General features: G+C 50.3%; 1 protein-coding gene across 1 annotated transcript; it reads left to right on the forward strand.

Moving 5' to 3' along the window:
* The first annotated feature begins 7 nt into the window (after positions 1–7).
* Positions 8–27262, forward strand: LOC133361756 (zinc finger protein ZFP2-like). The gene is made up of 4 exons (XM_061580753.1): positions 8–25; positions 789–873; positions 11425–12285; positions 25641–27262. The coding sequence occupies exons 3-4, from the start codon at positions 11453–11455 to the stop codon at positions 26770–26772; spliced, it is 1965 nt and encodes a 654-aa protein (XP_061436737.1). The 5' UTR covers positions 8–25; positions 789–873; positions 11425–11452; the 3' UTR covers positions 26773–27262.

Here is a 27262-nt window from a genome sequence, read left to right on the forward strand (position 1 = left end):
GCACGCTCGCTCACTGAGATCCGAGGTGAGAAGTTTACATCGTGGTGGTCGTTGTTGTTGTTGTGGTGATTGTTGTTGTGGTTGTTGTTGTGAACCCAGGTAGAGCCTCGCTCCTTCTCCCTCGTAGGGATATCAATTGAGTAGCAGCGAGTATGGAATCGATGTCCAGGTTGGAACATTACAACGCAGGGCCTAGCCATGCGGGCCTTGCCTCCTGCCCTCGCCTGATTGCATTTGCTTTAATTCTCAGCTTAAGTTTAATTTGTCTTCACCTGGCTCACTACTTTGAAACTTTGTTTTACTTTAAATATTTCTACGTTTTTTTTTTATTTTACCAGGCATAGGCCACTTGAGCTACACCGCTCTTTTTCAGAAGTGACCTGCCCACAACACATGGGGGCTTATCAACTTGTGGAAATCGTCTTGGTTCTTTCGGTAAAGTCACGTAGAAGGGAAGTAATACAATAATACAAATAAAACATAATAAAATAATTCTCACGACGTTTCGGCCACAACGCAAGCAGCCGTCCTCAGGTGAAAACCAGGTCTGTCGACACCTGGTTTTCACCTGAGGACGGCTGCTTGCGTTGTGGCCGAAACGTCGTGAGAATTATTTTATTATGTTTTATTTTGATTAGTTTATTACTTCCCTTCTACGTGACTTTACCGAAAGAACCAAGAAGATGAATCCCTGCAGTCACGAAAGCTTTAAATCGAAATTTAACGTGTGGAAATGTTTTTCGGTCAAATACTCTAAACGCGTGGTGATGTTGACTCTAAATGTGCAGGGAAAACCGCAGGATCCGGAGGAAAATCCACGCGACCACGGAGAGAGAGGGACACGCAAACTCCAAATATACAGCCATAACACAGGTTTGTTTGTGTGAGATCGCGTAAATAAATCAATGTGCCGTTAACCCCGCCACCACCCGACACAGCCAATTAGTAAGAGGTTTGTCAGGTAAACAGAACGTGGCCAATGCGTCACTAGTACAGCACTAGTGTGTAGTGTAGTGTATAGTATAGTGTATAGTAGTGTATAGTTTAGTGTAGTGTATAGTTGTGTATAATGTAGTGTATAGTAGTGTATAGTGTAGTGTACTAGTACATCTCATCGGTGTGTTGGAGAGCCAAGCCACAACATTTACAATCTGAGTACAACGTTTTGACACTAATTCCAACCATCTTCATCAGACGACAGCCAAATGTTGTGGCTTGGCTCTGTGGAAATAGAAATCGGCTCGTTGGGTTAATAGCGCAGCACGCTAACCGTTGCACTACCGCTCCCCACTCACGCACAAACTTTATCGGAAGTATAGTATCCAGTAATGACTTAAGTTTCCCGGCTTAGCTCAGGTCTCGGTAATCAAACATTAAGAGTAATGTCTTGCCATGCTGGCTTTCATTACAATTGAATTCTGCCAATGAAGTCTGTAGATGTGTGTATATTGTCACGGTTTTGTGGTTGTGTTATACAATAGCAGGGCTTATTTGTTTCATAATAATGAGGACAACTTTTAAATACGTTGCCCTTGGAGAGCTTCAGGATAGACAATATTTGATGTTTTGCCATCTGGTGGTGATGGCACAATTTGGTTCACAAAAAAACGTTCACATGTGTAGGGCTGTTACAGAGGGTCTGTTGTGTAGGGCTGTTACATAGGGGCTAACGGAAAACAAACACAGTGGGCGGGGACTCCGTGAGCACACGGGGTGGTGCCCGCAACGACGTCCGTACTGGACGGCGTGAGGGGGGTTTCGATCCTCTAGGGGGGTATAAAAAGGGTTGAGCCAGAGAGCTCGGGGCTCAGTCTTGGAATAGTTAAGGGAAGAGAGAAGACCGGCCAGATAGGCCCTGGACTCCCCCTGGGACGCCGCCCTTGTAAGGGCAGTGCAGGCTGGAGCCAGTGGCGTGGTTCCGGAACCAGAGTCAGACCTCTGGGATTCCGGGTACCGTAGCCCGACTAACCAGTGTCGGGCCAGACAGCCTCCCCTAGCCCGTTAGCGGAGGACTCGGCTAGGAAGGCTAGCTAGGGGAGAATTCCCAGTTGTACGGGTGAGGGGGCCGATACATCCCTCCAGTATTGTAAAGCCATTGTGTAAATAAATACGTGTGCCTTACTCCGTTGTCTACGCGTCCTCAAGAACACTTCATCTGGCGTCAGAAGAACCAAGAACATGGACACGCGCCAAACAGCTCGAGCCAGGGAACAGCACACGGAAGACGCCGCCGGAATTGTCGAGCCCGAGATGGCCCAACAAGACGACGTGCAGCCGGGGCCGGACGCGTTCTTACAGGAGCGTCGCCATGAAGAGGAGCAGCGGACAGACCACCTGAGGCTGGCTCACGAGAGGCTGGCGGAACTGCTCTACGCCGCTGCCGCTACGCTGGAGAACATCACACGGCTGGGGGCTGGTGGTCCACCGCGGGGCGAGGAGAACCGGCGTCCGGAGCGCCTTCCCGCCATTTCTGAAGATTCAAATTTTGAATTTCCCGCCATCGACGCGGCGACCGCTAGGGGCGTGGCCAACCTCAACCTGGGGTCCGACATCGGCCGCGCTGGGGCTGCCGCATCAACGACGGAGGAGGGCGCGTCATCAAAGCTGCGACAGGCGATGCCATCGGCCGTTCGCGCCGAGACGCAGCCGGGTCGGGGAGACAGCAGCCCACGGGGCTCCACGGCAACTGCTGCGCTACATCAAAGGCTGCCCCCGCTTAAAGAATTCGTGGGCGCAGAGGGCGACTGGAGCGGCTTCCGAAGACGCTTCCTCGCCCACCAAGAAATGGCTAAATGGACAGACGAAGAAGCTCTCAGCGCCCTGCCGGCGCTCCTGGACGGCGACGCGCTTGCCGCCCTAACATCGGCACCGAAGGAAAGGCGCTCTACATTACCGATGGCGCTGCAGCTGCTGGGAGGGGTCTACGGACCATCGGCGGAATGCAGACAGGAGTTCTACGACCGCAAGCGGGGAGAAAAGGAGTCGCCTCTGGCGTACCGAACGAGCCTCCTGGCGATGGCCAAGTCGGCCTTCCCCCGTATGGATGACGACGGCGTCGACGCTATGGTAACGGAGAAGATACTCCTCCTGGCTGACGATCTTGACATCGCTGTCGTCGCACAGGAGGACGCGGAAATGACATCGCTCCAGGCGGCGCGGCTCCTCCACGCAAACCTCCTGTCGCTTCGGCGGAAAGCCAGCAGGGCATCGGCGGGGCGTGCGGTGGCTGCAGCCACCCTTCCGACGGAGGAACTCTACGCCGTCGACCACCGACGGCAACAGGCGACGAGTGCGCGGCCGGGCCAGGACGGGTCGGGCCGTTCCGACCATTCGTCACCTCCGACGTCGCTCCCGCGGTGTTTTAACTGCGGCGTCCGGGGCCACGTCGCCTCGGGGTGCCGCTCTCCTCGTCAGCGCGGGACGACACCTCACCGGGACGACGGGCCTCATCCCAAGCTCCACCATCAAAAACCGGCGAGTCGCGGCACCCCACACGTTTGGCCCACACACACACCCGTCACGCACTCAAACACGGCGACGAGAGGGGGGCCGGTATCACGCACCATCGCACCATCACGCACCACTCCGGGTACCCATATCGAACCCGGCCAGTGGTCCGTGCTGGCCGATCGTGTGGTTGCCGCATCGTCGGGGTCGTCGGCCGTTGTAGGATATATCGACGGGGTGGAAGTGCGCATCCTGGTCGATACGGGAGCATCGGCGACTATTATTTCGGAATTAATTTATAATATTCTCCCTGTCCGGAGTCGTCCCTTGATGCCAGTTAACATACCATTCTATGCGGCTAACGGGGGCTCACTTGGCATCATCGGACAAATTCGTGCCCAAATTTGTATCGGGGAAATAAAATTGTCTGGGCCGATTTTTGTTTCTTCCTCGCTGGCGGTTCCGTGCCTGCTGGGGACGGACTTCCTGGCCAAAATGCCGATTGTAATTTTGATCGACCAGGGGTGCATAGAGCTTCCATCGGGCAGACGCATGGCGTTTCTGCCATCACCGGTTGCGACTCGGACGGCGTTCGCGACGGTGCCGGCGTTCGTGGAGAGAACGGTACGCGTTCCTCCGGGAACGCAAATGTTGGTACCCTTGAAACTTCGGCGGCCCCTCGTTAAGGGTGCTGGGGCACAAGGGGTACTGTTGGGACCGTCTAGGGCCGGGGTTAGTGGACCTGACTTACTACCGGCCCAGACCATAGTGAGAGGGGATGGTGAACCCTTCATCGCGGTCCTAAATGTGGGCTCGCGGACGGTGGTGCTCCCACAGGGGACCGTGCTTGCTCACGCAACGCCGGTGCCGTGTGAGGAACCCGCCGTAAATTCCGTCAACACTGTCCCTGCGTCGCGACCGCGTTCGGACAGCGATGAAGGGTGGCTCGAGGCGCTTTGTGCGGGATCGACGGACCTGTCCGATTCAGAGCGTCAACAACTTAAAACATTACTGCGAGAATTTTCCGACGTTTTTAGTCGAAATAAGTATGATTTGGGTTGCACTCACTTGCTGCGTCACCATATTGACACGGGTGACAGCGCGCCAATTCGCCAAAATCCGTTTCGGTTGAGTCCCGCCGAAAAGGACCATGTCAAATCGGCTGTTGATGACATGTTGGCCGCGGACATCATTTCTCCTTCCACCAGCCCTTGGGGAGCGCCGATCGTCCTGGTTAAAAAGCAGGACGGCTCGTTGCGGTTTTGCGTTGACTTCCGGCGTCTTAATAAAATTTCGGTTGCCGACGCATACCCGCTCCCTCGGATGGATGAATCGCTTGACGCCTTGGCGGGAGCGCGATTCTTTTCCACACTAGATTTACTTTCGGGATTCTGGCAGCTTCCTCTGGATGATGAGTCAAAGCCTAAAACTGCTTTTCGTACACCGCACGGCTTGTTTCAATTCAACAGGTTGCCGATGGGCTTACACTCAGCGCCGGCAACTTTCCAGCGTTTAATGGAATTGGTTTTGGCTGGACTGCAATGGGAGTCGTGCCTCATTTATTTGGATGACGTTATCGTCTTTGGTAAAACTTTTGATGAGCATCTCCAGAGGTTGCGGGCAGTTTTCCAAAAGATGCGGGCTGCTAATTTGAAATTCAAGCCCCAAAAATGCCATTTGTTGCGTGATTCGGTGCGTTATTTGGGGCACATCGTGGGACGCTCAGGTATTGCTACCGATCCCGCCAAAACGCAGTGTGTCAGCTCCTGGCCGACTCCCACCTCGGTGGGAGAGGTCAGGAGTTTCATTGGGTTCGCGTCGTATTATCGACGGTTTGTTGCTGATTTTGCAACAATTGCTAAACCCCTGCACGCTTTAACATCTAAAGGGGTTCGTTTCCACTGGGGTCAAGAGGAGGAGGCTGCGTTCCGCTCCCTTCGGGACGCCCTGGTGAAAGCCCCTCCCTTGATCTACCCTGATTTTTCGAAACCCTTTTTGCTCGACACCGATGCGAGCAACACGGGTATTGGGGGTGTGCTTTCCCAGGTGGTTGATGGCGTTGAACGGGTGGTCGCGTACGGTAGTCGGGTGTTGTCTCCTGCGGAGCAGAGATATTGTGTTACCCGTAGAGAACTGTTGGCAATTGTTTTTTTCATCCAACAGTATCGCCCATATCTGTACGGTCGGCATTTCACCGTCCGCACAGATCATGCGGCACTACAGTATGCCCTGCGGGTTCAACAACCATCGGGACAGTTGTCTCGATGGTTGGAGGTTCTCCAGGATTTTGATTTTGAGACCACTTACCGTAAGGGCGTTCGCCATACCAACGCGGACGCTCTGTCACGCATGCCAACCACCTCGGAATGTGCATGCCTCCTGGGGTCGGGACGTTGCAGACCTTCAGGGGACGCATCGGTTCCGATCCTGGCAGCCACCGACGACGACGAGCCACTGCCGGATAATTCTATCGAACAACAGGGAAGGGATTCCCTGTTGGGGTTGCCCGTCACTGAGTGGGGGCGCCTCCAAATGGAGGATACCTCCCTCCTCGGGTGGCGTCGTCGCGTCGGGGGTGCTGGCCGGGTGAAAGGTGATTCGGGTGCATGGGAAATGGTACAGGGTCTGCTCATGCATTGGGACGCAAAATCACAGCGACATCGGCTGGTCGTCCCTTCGGAGTTGCGAGGCAAAGTGGTGTGGGCCGCGCATGAGCGCCTGTTACATCTGGGGACTCTAAAGACCCTTGCACTGATACAACTAGATTTTTTTTGGCCTGGTATGACAAAGGATGTGGGGGATCTTTTGAGTTCATGCCCGCGGTGTGCGCAACGGAAACCGCCGGCGCGGGAGTCTAACCCGCCTTTACAATCAATCAAGGTGTCCAGAATAAATGAGCTTGTCGCACTGGACATCTTGGGCCCATTTCCCGCCACCCCCAGGGGCAATAGGTATTTGCTGACAGGAGTCGAGTATTTTACGCGCTGGCCCATGGCCTGGCCCCTTGCCAACCAGTCGGCAGCAGCCATCGTGGACGCCTTTGTTCAGGGATACGTCCTGGACAAAGGTGCTCCGGAACGGCTGCTGACCGACCAGGGTAAAAATTTTTCCAGCAAATTACTTAAACAAGTCTGTGACCTCTTAGGCACAAAGAAAATTCGGACCTCCCCGTATCACCCACAGACCGACGGAATGGTCGAGCGCCTGCATCGCACCATTTCGTCAATGATGGCACAGCAGGTCTCAGATTCTCAGACTGATTGGGACCTGCATATTCAGGGGGTCTTGGCGGCATACCGGATGGCACCCCATGCAGCTACGGGGTTTTCCCCCTTTTACCTTATGTACGGTCGCGAACCCGACCCGCCTGTTCGCGCCCAGCTGCAGATCCCAGACCCGCAAGGAAAAACTAAATTGGCTGACCACGTCAAATTTAATCTGGCTAAATTAACAGAGGCGCGGGATGCTGCGAGGTTGAACTCGGACCTCCGTCAAAAGGCGAACGAGCGCCTCAGGTTGGGTCGGGCGCATGTCATACAGTGGAAACCGGGGGACAGGGCATGGTTGCACTGTCCCCAAGTACCCCTGGCTACCTCCCCTAAGCTGGCGCGGCCGTGGCGGGGCCCTGTGGAAGTGGTCGAGGTCTTGCGACCACAGTGCGTGCGCATTCGTTGGGGGAAGCGGCGATGGTTCGTGCACCCCTCTCGGTTGAAACCTTTCGTCGCGGCACACAAACCCACTTCACACATGCGTGGCCAGACGTGTGGGGGGTCGACCGACTCACTAGGTCCGTCTCCACCGCGCTCACCTAATGCCTTGCCGGCCGTGCCACCTCCAGGTGCATCGAGACTGACGGGCTCACGCCCGACCACCCCTTCTGGGGATACCAACAGTCACGAGGCATCAGAGGAGGCCTCGCTCCGGGACGGACGATTACCACCTGACGGTCCGCCACCCGGGGTTCCCCCGTGTGAGGGGCCCGCCGCAAGGACACGCGCGAAAATGCGCAGACTGTTGTGAAACCCCAAGATGTGTATATATGTTGTGTTCATTGTGTGTTGTGTGAGGGGGGGTGTGTTCCCTGCCCGTTGAATTCACATACGTGGTGCTCACCTGCTGTTGAGTGTATGGTGGCTTCGCTGCAAATTGTATATAGCTTGTTCTTACGGTATCCGTATTTATTCAGGGGGGGTGCGTCGGATTGTTCCCTTTCGGGGTTGAGGGTTTTGTTGTTGTTGTTGTCGTTGTTGCTGTTGTTTTTTTCTTGTTAGCGTTAAAAACGTTTTTTTAAGGCACACGCGGGGGTCCAGGGGTTAAATAACCTTTATTGGAAGTTGTTGCAGCCGGGACGGCTGCGAGCTGTACAGGGGGGGGTGATGTAGGGCTGTTACAGAGGGTCTGTTGTGTAGGGCTGTTACATAGGGGCTAACGGAAAACAAACACAGTGGGCGGGGACTCCGTGAGCACACGGGGTGGTGCCCGCAACGACGTCCGTACTGGACGGCGTGAGGGGGGTTTCGATCCTCTAGGGGGGTATAAAAAGGGTTGAGCCAGAGAGCTCGGGGCTCAGTCTTGGAATAGTTAAGGGAAGAGAGAAGACCGGCCAGATAGGCCCTGGACTCCCCCTGGGACGCCGCCCTTGTAAGGGCAGTGCAGGCTGGAGCCAGTGGCGTGGTTCCGGAACCAGAGTCAGACCTCTGGGATTCCGGGTACCGTAGCCCGACTAACCAGTGTCGGGCCAGACAGCCTCCCCTAGCCCGTTAGCGGAGGACTCGGCTAGGAAGGCTAGCTAGGGGAGAATTCCCAGTTGTACGGGTGAGGGGGCCGATACATCCCTCCAGTATTGTAAAGCCATTGTGTAAATAAATACGTGTGCCTTACTCCGTTGTCCACGCGTCCTCAAGAACACTTCACATGCACAAAGTTTGCTTTATGTAGATTTTTCCCATATTTTGTCTTGCAAATGTTTTTGTATATGGTTTCTCAATGTTTATTTCAATTGCGTAATTTATTATTTATTTTCCTTTTACCTCAGGCCATTATTTACTTAAAGCTTAATTTTTGAATATTGCACTTTTGGCTTTGCGAGGCACTTTCCCAGATCGTAGTCTCTGATATTCAAGGGGCTCAGGATTACGGATTTTCAGCAGAAACTAGATCTCTGCTTTATTGATGTAATTAAGGCAAATAGTACCATATAGAGTATTGGGGCTTTGGGTTCTTTGTTTTTTATGTCTGCCTCTGCTCACATTCTTTGATGATTTTTATGATTTTGGGAAAGCCCGTCTAAAGCTGCGTGACCAGGAATCGGAGCCATTTCCTGTTCAACTTGGCTTGTGACAGAAATTCACTCTGGCCCCATTCATTACATTACAGAGCATCTTCAATAATTGTCGTTTGAGAAGCTCTCAATGGCCATAGAAATAAATTGCATTTGTTACGGTTAAAATGGTACGCGCATCGATGCCTGCTTATAGTTAAGGGATCGTTCCCTGGTCAACCATGTTATATCTGCTGATGATCTGGTCATGGCTACTCAATGAAATGGGGTTAGAGAATCTTGTTCTGTGCTTGGATAATTCCATCATGAAATGGGGCCTTTCGTATCTTCCACAAAAATAAATCACCTGCCTGGGAATTTGATTTCATACAACACTGTACCTGCTAAACTCTCCATGAGTAATCAGGCAGTTCTGCAAGTAATGGAGGAGCTCCCATACCTGGTTAATGTGTTCACGACCAGCTCTGGTTTGGCAGCCAAAGTCTCACTTTAAATTTGTCTAGCAGCATTCTTTCATTAGACTGTGTAACACTGTGTGGAAGCTGCCTGGACTTTTGCGCCATACAAAGCTGTGAGTGTCCATCACCAAGGTCTAGTCTGTCTGAGACCATCCCTCTCCCTGCCATACTGGCATCGCACCCGCCTCTCACTCTTCGTACTGTGGATGGTGGGCGCACAGGATGGTGCCACGCAGCCATTCCAGGCTGGGTCCAAATGGGTTACGTGGGTCACCGAGCCACCAGGCCTCATTCCACGAGTGATATCAATATACAATATCTGTAACGAGGCCCCCCAATAGACTGCCCCTGGAACTCTATCGGGCACGTCCCACTGAGGGAAGTCCCCGGGGCCCGGGCCTGGACTTGCTGGTGGGAATATGTCGCTTGGCTGATTTGGGAATGCCTGGGAATTCCCCAGGAAGATCCAGAGTCTGTCGCCAGGGAAAGGGAAGTCTGGACTGCCCTACTAAATCTGCTGCCGCTACAACCCTCACCAAGACAAGAGGATTTAGAAATAAACGAACAAACAAAGCTGTGAGGCTTCCTGGCCACAGATATTACTCCTTTCTCTGTAGATGCAAAATATTAACTTATTTAAAGGACCGTCTGTTCTGGCTTATAATTAAGACTGGCCAGCCTATGATCCCCTCTGTTGAACCAAACAAGATTGTATTATAACCTTACAGAGCCCTAAAATATCAGTACAGAATATAATCTGAGACTTTGGCAGGGGAGGCTGCATTGGTTGGGTCATGAATTCCGCATAAACAGACAGCATGCACAATCATCTTCTGTTAGTCCAGATGTTACGGGCTAAACGGGCATGGCATTTGCTAGAGAAGAGATTGGAGGATGTGGAGTTGATCAGACCTGCTGTCAAGATCGGCCTCTCGAAGAGGCCCATGACGTATGCTGCAGGGGAGTTGGAGGTATTTGCTCTGCAACAACAATGAGGTTGGAGTAGCAACGATCACATGAATGGGTGGAACGCTGGGTGCCTCAAATGCAGCAAGACAGCAGGAAGCACAGCTGGTGCGTCTGTTAATCATTTCAGTCAACCCTTGACACCTGGATCATTCCCATGACCTGCTGACAAGTGATCCACACTTACATGGCATTCATGTGAAATATATGTGTATGTAAGAGTTTATCTATGTGGGGAGCGGTGGCCCAGTTTTTCCACTGTGTAACAAAAAAAAATGTCTTGTTCCTGTATGTGTTATTTCCTAATTGCTTTTGCCTCTTAAGTACAAAAAATGGCTATTCCCCACAAACTTTGCTTTTGTGACCAGGACAGTGATATTTAGAAATGTACCTCTTTTCAATGAAAAAACAGGTGAATTTGTTATTTTCGTTCACGTACAATTCTGGTCACAAAAGCAAAATTTGTGGGGAATAATAGCCAATTTTTAGACTCTTAGGCATAAGCAATAAAAAAAATAACACTTAGTACCCAGGAACAAAAATTGTGTTACATAGTGTTATCACAATTAAAGTTTGATTATCTCCGACAACAAACGTGATTGATTCATGAAAACTTAACTTATTGTGGGGAAGCATTAATAATGAGCATATGAAGGTGGCCAGGCATGGTTCTGAACACACCACCACCTTTTTTCCATGCCAGTGTGTGTTACAGTGTCAAGTTTGTATTTGCAGTAAAGTATATTAACTCGATTGAACACGGAGGTTAAATCAAAACAATAGTATATACTTTTTTTCCTCTGGAAATTTTTAGGAGAATGGAAACAGGAAATTAACACTGCACATATGCAGCTGAAGTTAGATCTGTTCATCCCAGCATTCAAGGAAATCTGAGCCTGGCTTCATGCCTCTAAGTTAGCGATTGAACATTAATTTATGCATTTCTGCATAATAAAAATAGTATTATTTTCAACACCCTTTTCTATGTTAGCTGCATTTTTCTTTCATAAATATTCTTTTTGTAGCCAGAAAACTGAAATTGTGTGCTTGGAGTTTTAGGTTAACATTCATTTTGAAGATACTAGGGCTTCCAGGTTGACCATTTGCCCTCTAATTGTGTGCCCGTGTGATGAATTTGGGAATCTTTTTCATATTATCATGAATATGTGAATGAGTATAGACATGCAAGTCATGTGTGACTGTATATATGCATTCCTTTGTGCCTCAATACTGACGTAGATGGTGTGGATATTCTCTTTTTTCTCTCTGCAGCTGACGCTTCCTCTGCAAAATTGGTTTGATGGAGCAAAGGCACTCAGCGCAGCTCGGTACAAAAAGGCAACAACGCGACCAGCGTGCATACAGCACGGATCGTGTTGGACATTTAACACAGCACCAGAGAACTCACACAGGAGAGAAACCCTTCAAGTGCACTGTGTGTGACAAGGCATTTTCATATCCATCAGTTTTAAGGAACCACCAGAGAACACACACAGGAGAAAAACCCTTCAAGTGCAGTCTGTGCGCGAAGGCGTTTTCACGGTCATCTGTTCTTGTATTACATCAGAGAACACACACGGGAGAGAAACCCTTCAGTTGCACTCTGTGTGGGAAGGCGTTTGCACGTTCACAACATCTTAAAATACACCAGAGAACACACACAGGAGAGAAACCCTTCAAGTGCAGTGTGTGTGGGAAGGCATTTTCAGATTCATCTACTCTTAAACAACACCGGAGAACACACACAGGAGAAAAACCCTTCAAGTGCAGTCTGTGCGGGAAGGCGTTTTCACATTCATCTGCTCTTGGATTTCATCAGAGAACTCACACAGGAGAGAAACCCTTCAAGTGCACTGTGTGTGGGAAGGCGTTTGCACATTCACAACATCTTAAATTACACCAGAGAACACACACGGGAGAGAAAACCTTCAAGTGCACTGTGTGTGGGAAGGCGTTTACACATTTACAACATCTTAAATTACACCAGAGAACACACACGGGAGAGAAACCCTTCAAGTGCACTCTGTGTGACAAGGCATTTGCACAGTCTTCAGGTCTTCATAGACACCAGAGAACACACACGGGAGAGAAACCCTTCAGTTGCACTTTGTGTGGGAAGGCGTTTGCACAGTCATCAATTCTTAAAAGACACGAGAGGACACACAATCATCAGAAGATCCCTAAGAAATTGAGTCTGAAATCGGCTTGTGAAAGTCAAAGTGCTGCAATGAGCCCATCCCTCATGAAACCAGAAGTGAATCCCAGCTTGGACACTTTTAAAGGTATCAAGGTGAAATGTGAAGAGGCGAAGGTGAAATGTGAAGAAATGATGAAGAGTGAAGAAGTGAAGGTGAAATGTGAGAAAGTGATGGTGAAGAGAGAAAAAGTGACGGTAAACTGTGAAGATGAAGATTCAACTCCAAAATCGTACCTTCACATCGATGGAGGCAACGTGAAGCAGGAGGAGAATTCTGACTGCGAGGCAGAGCTTGGCAACTCCCAGCAGTTTGTGGAAGTGGAGGTGTGGGTGGACTTCTTAGACAATACAAAGTCAAATGGAGACCCGGTAGATGGGTAGGCTTGAGACAATGAAGCTCCAATAGATGCACCTTTGTCACAGGCCTTTAATGAAAAGAACGTGAATTTGAACACTAAATTCCTGGGTTCAACCTGCAGAGTAAGAGCGGCGAGTATTTGTTTACCTGTGGGTTGGGTAGATGAATAATCAGGAGCAAGAGCCAATAAACTTCCAAGTATTCCACTGTTATATTTATATTTGCATTGATATGGTGCTTGCTTAATTGCCTCAGCAACTCAGTTTCATATCTCATCACAAACACTCGAAGAGTGGGCGCAAATGTTGATTCCCTTGAAACTTCGGCGGCCCTTCGCTAAGGGTGTTGGGGCCCAAGGGGTTCTGCTGGGGCCGTCTAGGGCCGGGGTTAGTGGACCTCATTTACTTCCGGCCCAGACCATAGTAAGAGGGGACGGTGAACCCTTCATCGCGGTCCTCAATGTGGGCTCGCAGACGGTGGTGGTCCCACAGGGGACCGTGCTTGCTCACGCAACGCCGGTGCCATGTGAGGAACCCGTCGCAAATCACGTCAGCGTTGTCCCTGCGCCGCGACCGCATTCGGACAGCGATGAAGGGTGGCTCGAGGCGCTTTGTGCGGGATCGACGGACCTGTCAGATTCAGAGCGTCAACAACTTAAAACACTACTGCGGGAATTTTCCGACGTTTTTAGTCGGAATAAATACGATTTGGGTTGTACTCACCTGCTGCGTCACCATATTGACACGGGTGACAGCGCGCCAATTCGCCAAAATCCGTTTCGGTTGAGTCCCGCCAAAAAGGACCATGTCAAATCGGCTGTTGATGACATGTTGGCCGCCGACATCATTTCTCCTTCCACCAGCCCTTGGGGAGCGCCGATCGTCCTGGTTAAAAAGCAGGACGGTTCGTTGCGGTTTTGCGTTGATTTCCGGCGTCTTAACAAAATTTCGGTTGCCGACGCATACCCGCTCCCTCGGATGGATGAATCGCTGGACGCCTTGGCGGGAGCGCGATTCTTTTCCACACTGGATTTACTTTTGGGATTCTGGCAGCTTCCTCTGGACGATGATTCAAAGCCTAAAACTGCTTTCCGTACACCGCACGGCCTGTTCCAATTCAACCGGTTGCCGATGGGCTTACACTCAGCGCCGGCAACTTTCCAGCGTTTGAAGGAATTGGTTTTGGCTGGATTGCAATGGGAGTCGTGCCTCATTTATTTGGATGACGTTATCGTCTTTAGTAAAACTTTTAACGAACATCTCCAGAGGTTGCGGGCGGTTTTCCTAAAGATGCGGGCTGCTAATTTGAAATTCAAGCCCCAAAAATGCCATTTGTTGCGCGATTCGGTGCGTTATTTGGGGCACATCGTGGGACGCTCAGGTATTGCTACCGATCCCGCCAAAACGCAGTGTGTCAGCTCCTGGCCGACTCCCACCTCGGTGGGAGAGGTCAGGAGTTTCATTGGGTTCGCGTCGTATTACCGACGGTTCGTCGCTGATTTTGCGACAATTGCAAAACCCCTGCACGCTTTAACATCTAAAGGGGTTCGGTTCCACTGGGGTCAAGAGGAGGAGGCTGCTTTCTGCTCCCTTCGGGACGCCCTGGTAAAAGCCCCTCCCTTGATTTACCCAGATTTTTCTAAGCCCTTTTTGCTCGACACCGATGCGAGCAACACGGGTATTGGGGGTGTGCTTTCCCAGGTGGTTGATGGCGTGGAACGGGTGGTCGCGTACGGTAGTCGGGTGTTGTCTCCTGCGGAGCAAAGATATTGTGTCACCCGTAGGGAACTGTTGGCAATTGTCTATTTCATCCAACAGTATCGCCCATATCTGTACGGTCGGCATTTCACCGTCCGCACAGATCATGCGGCACTACAGTATGCCCTGCGAGTTCAACAACCATCGGGACAGTTGTCTCGATGGTTGGAGGTTCTCCAGGACTTTGATTTTGAAACCACCTACCGTAAGGGCGTTCGCCATACGAATGCGGACGCTCTGTCGCGCATGCCAACCACCTCCGAATGTGCATGCCTCCTGGGGTCGGGACGTTGCAGGCCTTCAGGGGACGCATCGGTTCCGATCTTGGCAGCCACCGACGACGACGAACCATTGGTTACTAATTCGATCGAACAACAGGGAAGAGATTCCCTGTTGGGGTTGCCCGTCACTGAATGGGGGCGCCTCCAAATGGAGGATACCTCCCTCCTCGGGTGGCGTCGTCGCGTCGGGGGTGCTGGTCGGGTGACGGGGGATTCGGATGCATGGGAAATGGTGCAAGGTCTGCTGATGCATTGGGACGGCAAATCCCAGCGACATCGGCTGGTGGTCCCTTCTGAGTTGCGAGGCAAGGTGGTGTGGGCCGCGCATGAGCGCCTATTACACCTGGGGACCCAAAAGACTCTTGCACTGCTACAACTTGATTTTTTTTGGCCTGGTATGACGAGGGATGTTGGGGATCTATTGGGATCATGCCCTCGGTGTGCGCAACGGAAACCGCCGGCGCGGGAGTCTAACCCGCCCTTGCAATCGATCAAAGTATCCAGAATAAATGAGCTTGTCGCGCTGGACATTTTGGGTCCATTTCCCGCCACCCCCAGGGGCAATAGGTATTTGTTGACAGGTGTCGAGTATTTTACGCGCTGGCCTATGGCCTGGCCCCTTGCCAACCAGTCGGCAGCAGCCATCGTGGAGGCCTTTGTTCAGGGATACGTCCTGGACAAAGGTGCTCCGGAGCGGCTGCTGACCGACCAGGGCAGAAATTTTTCCGGTAAATTACTCAAACAAGTCTGTGACCTCTTAGGCACGAAGAAAATTCGTACCTTCCCGTATCACCCGCAAACTGACGGAATGGTCGAGCGCCTGCATCGCACCATTACGTCAATGATGTCACAGCAGGTCTCGGACTCGCAGACTGACTGGGACCTGCATATTCAAGGGGTCTTGGCGGCATACCGGATGGCACCCCATGCAGCTACGGGATTTTCCCCCTTTTACCTCATGTACGGTCGCGAACCCGACCCGCCTGTTCGCGCCCAGCTGCAGATCCCCGACCCGCAAGGGAAAACTAAATTGGCTGACCACCTCAAATTTAATCTGGCCAAATTAACAGAGGCGCGGGATGCTGCTATGCTAAACTCGGACCTCCGTCAAAAGGCGAATGAGCGCCTCAGGCTGGGTCGGGCGCACGTAATACAGTGGAAGCCGGGGGACAAGGCATGGTTGCACTGTCCCCAAGTGCCCCTGGCTACCTCCCCTAAGCTGGCGCGGCCGTGGCGGGGCCCTGTGGAGGTGGTCGAAGTTTTGCGACCACAGTGCGTGCGCATTAAATGGGGGAAGCGGCGATGGTTCGTGCACCCCTCTAGGTTAAAACCCTTCGTTGCAGTACACAAACCCACTTCACACATGCGTGGCCAAACGTGTGGGGGGTCGACCGACTCACTGGGTCCGTCTCCGTCGTTCTCACCTAATGCCTTGCCGGCCGTGCCACCTCCAGGTGCATCAGGACTGACGGGCTCACGCCCGACCACCCCTCCTGGGGATACCGACGGTCGCGCGGCATCGGATGAGGTCTCACTCCGGGACGGACAATTGCCACCTGACGGTCCGCCACCCGGGGTTACCCCGTGTGAGGGGCCCGCTGCAAGGACGCGCGCAAAAATGCGCAGACTGTTATGAGGCCGGAAGATGTGTACATAGGTTGTGTTCATCGTGTGTTGTGTGGGTGGTGTGTTCCCTGCCCATTGAAATGTACATACGTTGTGTTCATTGTGTGTTGTGTGGGTGGTGTGTTCCCTGCCCATTGAAATGTACATACGTTGGGTTCACCTGGTGTTGTGTGTATGGTGGGTTCCCTGCAAATTGTATATAGGTTTTTTTTTTTACGGAATTCGTATTTATTCAAGGGGGGGTGCGTCGGGTTGTTTTCTCTTTTGTTGTGTTCTTGTTGCTGTTCTTGTTATTGTAGAAAAATAGTGAGGCACACGCGCGGTCAAGGTGTAAATGCACTTTTATTGTCATTTTTGTATGTTGGCAGCCGGGACGGCTGCAAGCTATGCGGGGGGGGGGGGGGGGGGGGGGATGTAGGGGTGTTAAAGAGAGGGCCCGTTATGCATGGCAGCCTATGGAAAACAAACAGTGGGCGGGGCTACGTAAGTGCACGAGGAGGTGCCCTCTACGACGTCCGAGCCAGACACCCTGGGGGGGGCTGGTTCGAACGTTATGATCCCCCGGGGCCCCACCCCTCAGGGAGGGGTTGGGTATAAAAGGGGATGTTTCAAAGGGCTCGGCAGTTATGTTTAAGCTAAGGGAAGAAGATTGAAGACGTCTTAGATAGAGCCCTGGACTCCCCTGGTTCGATGTCCTTTTCAGGGCCGGACAGGATTGAGCCAGCGGCGTGGTCCCGAAAGCCAGAGCCGGTGCTCTTGTAAGAGCTGGTCTGGAACTCCGGGTACCGGGCCCGACTTACCAGTGTCGGGCCAGTTAGCCTCCCCTAGCCCATTAGTGGAGGATTCGGGGCTAGGACAGAGTTAGCTAGGGGTGTATTGCGAGTTATACGGGTGAGGGGGCCGATACCCCCTCGAGTGTGTATATGCCCACTGTCATATTGTGAATAAACATACGTGTGCCTCAACCTCGGCGTCAAGCGTTCTCACCGGTACTTCATAGGCATGACAGCCTGAATGTTTCTAACTGGCGCAGATGTTCCATTTAGAGGGGTCCACGTTTCACATGCCTACAGAAGGGAGGGCAAAACTGGCCGAGAAGAACCGAAGCTTCATGCGGAGCGACAGACCAGGTAGCTTCCACACAGCATAGCGCAGCCGATGAAAAGATAATGCCGCCCGACTGATCCAGACAACCCACACACTGTACACACGCAGTGTTCCCACAAGGTCTACACACACCATATACACAGCGTACACACATTTTACCCACACAGTATACAAACAGTCTGTACACGCACAGTGTATACACACAGTAACAACAACCGCCATTCGCCACTAAGTGGCGGTGACGTCACCACGGCGCTTGTGCCAGACTATGTGCACGGGGCACATCCAGGTGTCATGGGTCGACTGACTTAGATGACTGGCCAATGCACCACCTGTGCCCCCGACTGCGCCAACAAACAGTGTCCACACACAATGTTCACGTTATTGTTGAGCTCACGCACCCAATGGGTCTCTGTTCAAGAGAGGGAGCCATAGAACCAGATGACACCAGAAGGCGTACTACTCAAACAGTGCAGTATCAGGGAAAGCCGTCTCGGGTGTGGACCAATCAACTTCAAGGACTGCATATTATCATTATCAGAGTTGCTTTTTTTGTTTGCATTTTTGACTACTTGTGTTGTGGTTATTGCAAACATGATGCCTTGTATAAAGGTGTCAGTTTTGTACCAGTTTAAAAGGGTAAAAAAACCTATTACTATAATATACTGTATTCAGTTGCCCTGCTGCTCGTTGGGGGAGGGGATTGTGTGAACCCCGCAAGTGACGTCATGTCACCTCCTGCTGCCACATGACGTCACGAGTTACCAGGTAGCTTCTGCTTCGCGCACGCTCGCTCACTGAGATCCGTGGTGAGAAGTTTACATCGTGGTGGTTGTTGTTGTGGTTGTTGTTATTAACCCAGGTAGAGCCTCGCTCCTTCTCCCTCGTAGGGATATCAATTGAGTAGCACCGAGTATGGAATCGATGTCCAGGTTGAAACATTACAACGCGGGGCCTAGCCATGCGGGGCCTTGCCTCCTGCCCTCGCCTGATTGCATTTGCTTTCTCTTCTTAAGTTTAATTTGTCTTCACCTGGCTCACTACTTTGAAACTTTGTTTTTACTTTAAATATTTCTACGTTTTTTTTTATTTTACCAGGCATAGCCCACTTGAGCTACACCGCTCTTTTTCAGAAGCGACCTGCCCACAACACAGTGGGCTTATCAACTTGTGGAAATGTTTATCGGTCAAATACTCTAAACGCGTGGTGATGTTGACTCTAAATGTGCAGGGAAAACCGCAGGATCCAGAGGAGAATCCACGCGACCACGGAGAGAGAGGGACACGCAAACTCCAAATATACAGCCATAATACAGGTTTGTTTGGGATTGATCGCGTAAATAAATCAATGTGCCGTTAACCCCGCCACCACCCGACACAGCCATTTAGTAAGAGGTTTGTCAGGTAAACAAAACGTGCCCAATGCGTCACTAGTACAGCACTAGTGTGTAGTGTAGTGTACTAGTACATCTCATCGGTGTGTTGGAGAGCCAAGCCACAACATTTACAATCTAAGTACAACGTTTTGACAGTAATTCCAACCAGCTTCATCAGACGACAGCCAAATGTTGTGGCTTGGCTCTGTGGGAATATAAATCGGCTCGCTGGGTTCATAGCACAGCACGCTAACCGTTGCACTACTGCTCCCCACTCACACACAAACTTCATCGGAAGTATAGTATTTATCCAGCAATAACTAAGTTACCCGGCTTAGCTCAGGTCTCAGTAATCAAACATTAAGAGTAATGTCTCTGCTTTTTTATGTAATTAAGGTCTATCGTACCATATCGAGGCTTGGGGCTTTGGGTTGTTCTTTGTTTTTTATGTCTCTGCCTCTGCTCACATTCATTGACGATTTTTATGATTTTGGGCAAGCCCGTCTAAAGCTGCGTGACCAGGAGTTGGAGCCATTTGCTGTTCAATTTGGCTTGTGACAGAAATTCACTCTGCCCCCATGCATTGCATTACATAGCATCTTCATTAATTATGTAATTTGAGAAGCTCACAATAGCCATATAAATAATTGCATTCGTTACAGTTAAAATGATACGCGCATCGATGCCTGGTTATAGTTAAGGGATCGTTCCCTGGTCAACCATGTTATATCTGCTGATGATCTGGAAATGGCTACTCAATGAGATCGGGTTAGATAATCTCGTTCTGTGCCCGGATAATTCCATCATGAAAGGTGGCCTTGCGTATGTTCCACCAAAATAAATCACCTGCCTGGGAATTTCATGTCATACAACACTGTACCTGCTCAACTCTCCATGAGTTATCAGGCAGTTCTGCAAGTAATGGAGGAGCTCCCATACCTGGTTAATGTATTCACGACCAGCTCTGGTTTGGCAGCCAAAGTCTCACTTTAAATTTGTCTAGCAGCATTCTTTCATTAAACTGTGTAACACTGTGTGGAAGCTGCCTGGACTTTTGCGCCATACAAAGCTGTGAGTGTCCATCACCAAGGTCTAGTCTGTCTGAGACCATCCCTCTCCCTGCCATACTGGCATCGCACCCGCCTCTCACTCTTCGTACTGTGGATGGTGGGCGCACAGGACGGTGCCACGCAGCCATTCCAGGCTGGGTCCAAATGGGTTACGTGGGTCACCGAGCCACCAGGCCTCATTCCACGAGTGATATCAATATACAATATCTGTAACGAGGCCCCCCAATAGACTGCCCCTGGAACTCTATCGGGCACGTCCCACTGAGGGAAGTCCCCGGGGCCCGGGCCTGGACTTGCTGGTGGGAATATGTCGCTTGGCTGATTTGGGAACGCCTGGGAATTCCCCAGGAAGATCCAGAGTCTGTCGCCAGGGAAAGGGAAGTCTGGACTGCCCTACTAAATCTGCTGCCGCTACAACCCTCACCAAGACAAGAGGATTTAGAAATAAACGAACAAACAAAGCTGTGAGGCTTCCTGGCCACAGATATTACTCCTTTCTCTGTAGATGCAAAATATTAACTTATTTAAAGGACCGTCTGTTCTGGCTTATAATTAAGACTGGCCAGCCTATGATCCCCTCTATTGAACCAAACAAGATTGTATTATAACCTTACAGAGCCCTAAAATATCAGTACAGAACATAATCAGCGAGTTTATTTGGGAGGCCAAGCTGCATTGGTTGGGTCATGAATCCCGCATTAACAGACAGCATGCTCAAGCATCTTCTGTTAGTCCAGGTGTTACGAGCTAAACAGGCATGGCATTGGCTTCAGAAGAGATTGGATGATGTGAAGTTGATCACACCTGCTGATGACTGGTACCAGGAGTGTCATGATCAGCCTCTGTGGAGGAGGCCCGTGATATATGCTGCAGGGCAGTTGTAGGTATTTGCTCTGCAACAACAGTGAGATCGGAGGAGCAACGCTCACATGAATGGGTGGAACGCCGGGTGCCTAAAATGCAGCAAGACAGTGTGAAGCACAGCTGGTGCATCTGTCAAACATCTCAGTCATTCATCCCTTGACACCTGGATCATTCCAATGACCTGCTGACAAGTGATCCACACTTACATGGCATTCATGTGAAATGTATGTGTAGTGAGTTCAACTGAGTCGCAGATGTACACTTGGAGGCAACACATTTATTTAACACCAACACACGGGGTAACTGCCCCTTAACAGAATAACAACCTGTGGTGGTGACCACCAGGCTAACTGCACTAATTACAACGTAACGAGCTACTACGGACCGGGACCACAGCTCGGGTCCAGTTCCACATGTTGTAGACTTGGTGGAACGTAGACGAACGTTTCTTCAGGTTGAACATCAACGCCGGTTCCTCTGGGGGACCCGGCTTATATTTTTTGCGGTGTGGCTGGCTCCGCCCTTGGCCACGACCACCTTTCAGAATCCTCAAGCAGGATCTGGACCCCGACCACGTGACCACCCCTAGCCCCCACTTTGGGCCCCTTTGTGGACTTAGCTTGTCACGTGCCCTCTCGGGTCAACCAGAGTGCCATGGCCTTTCGTAACCTCTATCCTACGGCCGGCACTCCCACACCCTATCCTGTAGGGCCGGCACTACACGCCAAGCGTGGTGCCATTCGGCGATATCAATCAGCGCTCACCGAGCCCCTTTAGGGCTAGTACTACACTCACCATAATGGTATCCGCGATGTCGTTACACCGCACGCCGTGCCTCTCTAGAGCCGGCACTACACAGTGACATCCCGCAATGTCACTACATCTGTAAGAGTTTATTTATGTGGGGAGCGGTGGCGTAGTTATTACACTGTGTAACAATAAACATTTTTCTTCCTGGGTAGTGTTATTTCCTAATTGCATATACCTCAAAAGTACAGGAAATGCTATTATTCCCCACAAACTTTGCTTTTGTGACTAGGACAGTGATATTTTGAAATTTACCTATTTTCAATGATACATTTGTGTCTTTTCGTTCACATAAAGTCCTGGTCACCAAAGCAAAGTTTGTGGGGAATAATAGCGATTTTCTATACTTTTTAGGCATAAGCAATAAAAAAAATAACACTTTGTACGCAGGAACAAAAATTGTGTTACATAGTATTATCATTGTACTAGCGGTTAGTACCCGGCGTTGCCCGGGCGAAAAAGGCAGACACATGTAGTTACACACGCAAATCGACTCACACACACAGAGTTACACGCACAAATCGACTCACACATACATACATAGACTGAACAAAAACTGCCATTCACCACTAAGTGGCGGTGACGTCACGACAATGCTTGTGCCAGGCTATATGCACCTTGAGGCCACATGAAGTGTCGAACGCCCGCTGGCAGGAGGTCAGGGGGCAAACCCAGATGGCACAGATCGACTGACTGAGACGACTGGCTGATGCACCACCTGTGGCCCCTACTGTGGCAACTTTCTGTGCTTTAGCCACCCGGCGCTCCGCTCGTTGTTGTGAGCGTCACTCCTCCGCCTTCCATTGTTGTTGGAGGGTGACTAATTCCAACTGCCCAGTAGCGTCCTTCAGGAGCCTGCTCCAGAGGCCGCTCTTGACACCGTTGGTACCAGTCATCCGCAAGTGGACTCAGCTCCAAGTCATCCTGTACCAGATCACTCCATGTCTTCTCCAGCCCGTGCCGCGCCCGTTTAGCCCCCTCGATCCGGTCGAACAAAAGCTGTTTAGGCATGCGGTGGCTGGCCATGCGGGCTACATGACTCGGGCAACGCAGCCTTGCCTGCTGGAGGTCACCGATGGGACTTTGTCCACATCTTTCAAGGATTTGTGAGCTCCTCACACAATGCAGCCTGGTTAAACCCAGGATGGATCGTAGGCAGGCCATCCTAAATGTTTATAATCGGCGAAGATGTTCCATTAGGGGGTCCAAGTTTCGCAAGCATCGAGAAGGGAAGGAATGACCGTGGCCGAGAAGACCTGACCTTCGTACGGAGTGATAGACCAGGTAGCTTCCACACAGTGTTACGCAGCCAATGAAAAGATAATGCAGCTCGACTGATTCGGAGTGAGACCTTTGCTGTTAAACCGGAGCCGGTCATTAGCACACTGGCAAGGTATGGGAAATTGTCCACTGTCTCCACAACTGCCCCATCACCAATTAGGAGTTGTGGGGGTGGAGTGTCCAATGGTACAAAATAGCCAGGCAGGTGCTTAGTTTTGGTGGGGCTGATGGTAAGGCCCCCACCTCTTGGTGGCAAGCTCCAGGTTCAGCAGCAGCACCTCGAACTCCTCCTCCGAGTGAGTTGCAATTAGCAGATCATCGGCATACAGAACGCGGTTGAACAATAGAGTGCCATCCCTTGACCGCACCCGGGCATCGATCAGCCTCCCATTGTTTCTGTAGCAGATGAGAATTCTTCAGGTACAGGCATTGAAGGCTTGACGAACTACGTGGTCCAAATATATGTAAAATAATGTGGGAGCCAGAGGACATCCCTGTTGCACCCCAAGGTGGAAAGGGAATGGCTCTGACTGACGGCCACGTATTTAGACGCGGGGCGGCTCGCCATCATGAAGGTCCTTAAGGATGGTGATTAGTGGGTCAGGGACTCGGAAAGCACAAAGAGCAACCCAGAGGCCAGGCCTACTGATGGTATCATAGGCCTTGAGCAGGTCAATAAAGCACACGCATGGACTAAGATGCACACATGGACCTACAGACACGCAAAGAAATGGAGTTACACTGACTAACACGCACATGGACTGAGACACACACATATCGACTCACAAACACATCGACTTACAGACACACACATATGGACTCACACACACATAGACATGCACTTAAGATACACACACATATATGGATGTACACACATACAGCGACTCACACACACACCGACTCACACAACAATACGTGGACTCACACACACATTGACGTAAACACACATGTACTTACACACACACATATGGACTAAGACGCACACACATGGACTTACACACACACACAGCGACTGATACGCACACAAATGGACTGACACGCATACTTGGACTGACACACACACATAACCACTTTGACATACACACACATGGGGCGTTGTCCGTTATAAAATGACAGACACACACATGGGGTTAAAGACGCATGGCTCTACACGCACACACATATGGACTCAAAGACACACACATCGACGGGCACAGCAATCCCCGATGATGGCACAGCTATCAGTATGGCAGTACTACGTATGAGGAAATAGCGTGACGTGAGCGATGGAAACAATATAAATTTATTGAAGAAATAATCAAATCACAGACTGGCAGTGAACCGTGGCAGCGTCATAAAAGACAGCAAAAAAGGGAAAAATGAGCAACCTAAAAATCCAAAAAGAGTTTTGTGTACACAAACATAATTATTGTAACATGTCAACTTGTTTCATAATGGTAAACAATGAACCTGAGTTGTTATCTGCACACAATATCTGGCAACGTATTGTTTAAATAATAATAAGCAATCAACGTGAGTTCTTATCTGCACACAAACATTATTATAGTAATGTTTGTCAACTAATGTGTTTAACAATAGTAAACAATGGACTTGAGTTGTTAGCGTAAGAAGCAATGGACTTTGTACTTACCATAGCCATGTTGAGGCCTTGTGCCATGCGTAGCCCCCGTCCTGGCCTACATTGGCGAGGCAGCAGAGTTGGCACATTGCCAGGCTAGGGGCTGGGCCACTACCCCTCCCCCCAGCATCCCCCGGGCGTGCAAGAATAATGGTATGCAAGCACTGAAATATGATCTACGGAGTCTGCAGTATAAACTGGACGCATCGTGTTGGGGGGGGGGGGGCAAGAGGACATGACACTGTGAATAAATATCCGCAGCGTTATGTGTGTATGTATTGCCTGTAAAACGCGTAAAAGGAAATGTCCCCCGTGAGCTGGAGCGAATGCGCAGCACTTGGTAGGGTCCGCCCCCCCACGCAATTGGCGTCAGTTGGTACGGTCGATGTCGTGCAATAAGTAAATAATGAATAATAGAAACGGCACAAATGTGTTAATGAAACTACTTTAACGTTTACGGATGGGAAAACGGAATAGCCTATTTCCACCGCGGGGCTTAGGGCGTGTCGCTCGGTAAATTTTTTTCTACGTGAAGGCCACCGTCCGAGAGCCAAATTCCCCGCAAGCGCGACGTTTCGACTTCAAAACAAGCAATCATCATCAGGTGTGTTTTTTTCCACACCTGATAAAGATTGCTTGTGTTGCAGTTGAAACATCGTGAGAATTTTATTGTTTTATATTTTTTATTATTTTATTGTTTCCCTTCTACGTGACTTTACCGAAAGAACCAAGAATATGAATCCCTGCAGTCACGAAAGCTTTAAATCAAAACAAAAAATATTATTTTCAACAGCCTTTGCTTTGTCAGCTGAATTTAGCTTTCATAAATATTACTTTTGTAGCCAGACAGCTGTTTTGTGTGCTCGGGGTATTGGGTTAACATTCATTTTGAAGATACGAGGGCTTCTAGGCATTGTGTGCCATAACAGCCTGTGTGATGAATTTGGGACACTTTTTCACTATATCATGAATATATGAATAGGTATAGACGTTTGTCTGTGTAAATATGCATTCCTCTGTGTATCGATACTGACGTGTAGATGGTGTTGATATTTTTTCTGTCTGCAGCTGTCACTTCCTCTGCAGAATTAGTCTAATGGAGCAAAGGCACTCTGCGCGGCTCGGTGCTTACAGCATGGATCGTACTGGAAATTTGACACGGCACCAGAGAACTCGCACAGGAGAGAAACCCTTCAAGTGCAGTGTGTGTGGGAAGGCATTTGCACGTTCATCTTGTCTTGTAATACACCAGAGAATACACACGGGAGAGAAACCCTTCAAATGCAGTGTGTGTGGGAAGGCATTTGCACGTTCATCTTGTCTTGTAATACACCAGAGAACACACACGGGAGAGAAACCCTTCAAGTGCAGTGTGTGTGGGAAGGCGTTTGCACAGTCATCTACTCTTGCAATACACCAGAGAACACACACGGGAGAGAAACCCTTCAAGTGCAGTGTGTGTGGGAAGGCATTTGCACATTCATTTTCTCTTGTAGCACACCAGAGAACGCACACAGGAGAGACACCCTTCAAATGCAGTGTGTGTGGGAAGGCGTTTGCACAGTCAACTACTCTTGTAGAACACCAGAGAACACACACAGGAGAGAAACCTCTCAAGTGCAGTGTGTGTGGGAAGGCGTTTGCACAGTCATCTACTCTTGCACAACACCAGATAATACACACGGCAAAGAAACCCTTCAAGTGCAGTGTGTGTGGGAAGGGGTTTGCACGCTCATCTACTCTTGTAGACCACCAGAGAACACACACAGGAGAGAAACCCTTCAAGTGCAGTGTTTGTGGGAGGGCGTTTGCACTTTCATCTCCTCTTGTAGCACACCAAAGAACACACACGGGAGAGAAACCCTTCAGGTGCACTCCTTGCGGGAAGACATTTGCACTTTCATCAAATCTTCATGCACACCAGAGAACACACAAGCATCAGAAGATCCAGAAGGAGTGGAGTCTGAAATCGGCTTGTGAAAGTCAAAGTGCCGCAATGAGCCCATCCCTCATTAAACAAGAACCGGAAGAAAATCCCAGCTTAGACACTTTTAAAGGTATCAAGGTGAAATATGAAGAGGTGAAGGTGAAATGTGAAGAAGTGATGGTCAAGAGCGAAGAAGTGAAGGTAAAATGTGAAGATGAAGATTCAACTCCAAAATCAGACCTTCACATCGATAGAGGCAACGTGAAGCAGGAGGAGAATTCTGACTGTGAGGCAGAGCGAGGCAACTCCCAGCAGTTTGTGGAAGTTGAGGTGTGGGTGGACTTCCTCTGAAACAATACAAAGTCAAATGGAGACCCGGTAGATGTGTAGCTTGAGATTATGTCGCTCCAATAGACGCACCTTTGTCACAGGCCTTTAATGACAAGAATGTGAAGTTGAACGCTCAATTCCTAGGTTCAACCTGCAGGGCAAGAGCGGCCAGTCTTTGTGGACCTGTGGGTTGCGTAGATCTCTAACCAGGAGTGAGAGCAAATAAGCTCCCAAGCATTCGATATGTAATCATAATTGCATTTACATGGTGCTTGCTTAATTGCCTCAGCAACTTGGAGTTTTGTATCGTATCTTGTCTCAAACACTCGAAGAGCATCCCCAAGTAGCAGCTACCCCTGTGTGGCACAAGGAGGTGGCCCTGCACCGGCCTGCATGTGGACAAGAGCCTGTCAGTAGGGGGCGGTGGTTGATGTGGCATCTTAGTTGTGGAGTTTGTCGGTAATGTTTTAGAATTTGATCAATTTTGACCCAGACGTCAGAATGCAATGGC

Source organism: Lethenteron reissneri, unplaced genomic scaffold (genome assembly GCF_015708825.2).
Source record: "Lethenteron reissneri isolate LAM-NWPU_2019-01 unplaced genomic scaffold, ASM1570882v1 scaffold_122, whole genome shotgun sequence".
NCBI classification, from domain to species: Eukaryota; Metazoa; Chordata; class Hyperoartia; order Petromyzontiformes; family Petromyzontidae; genus Lethenteron; species Lethenteron reissneri.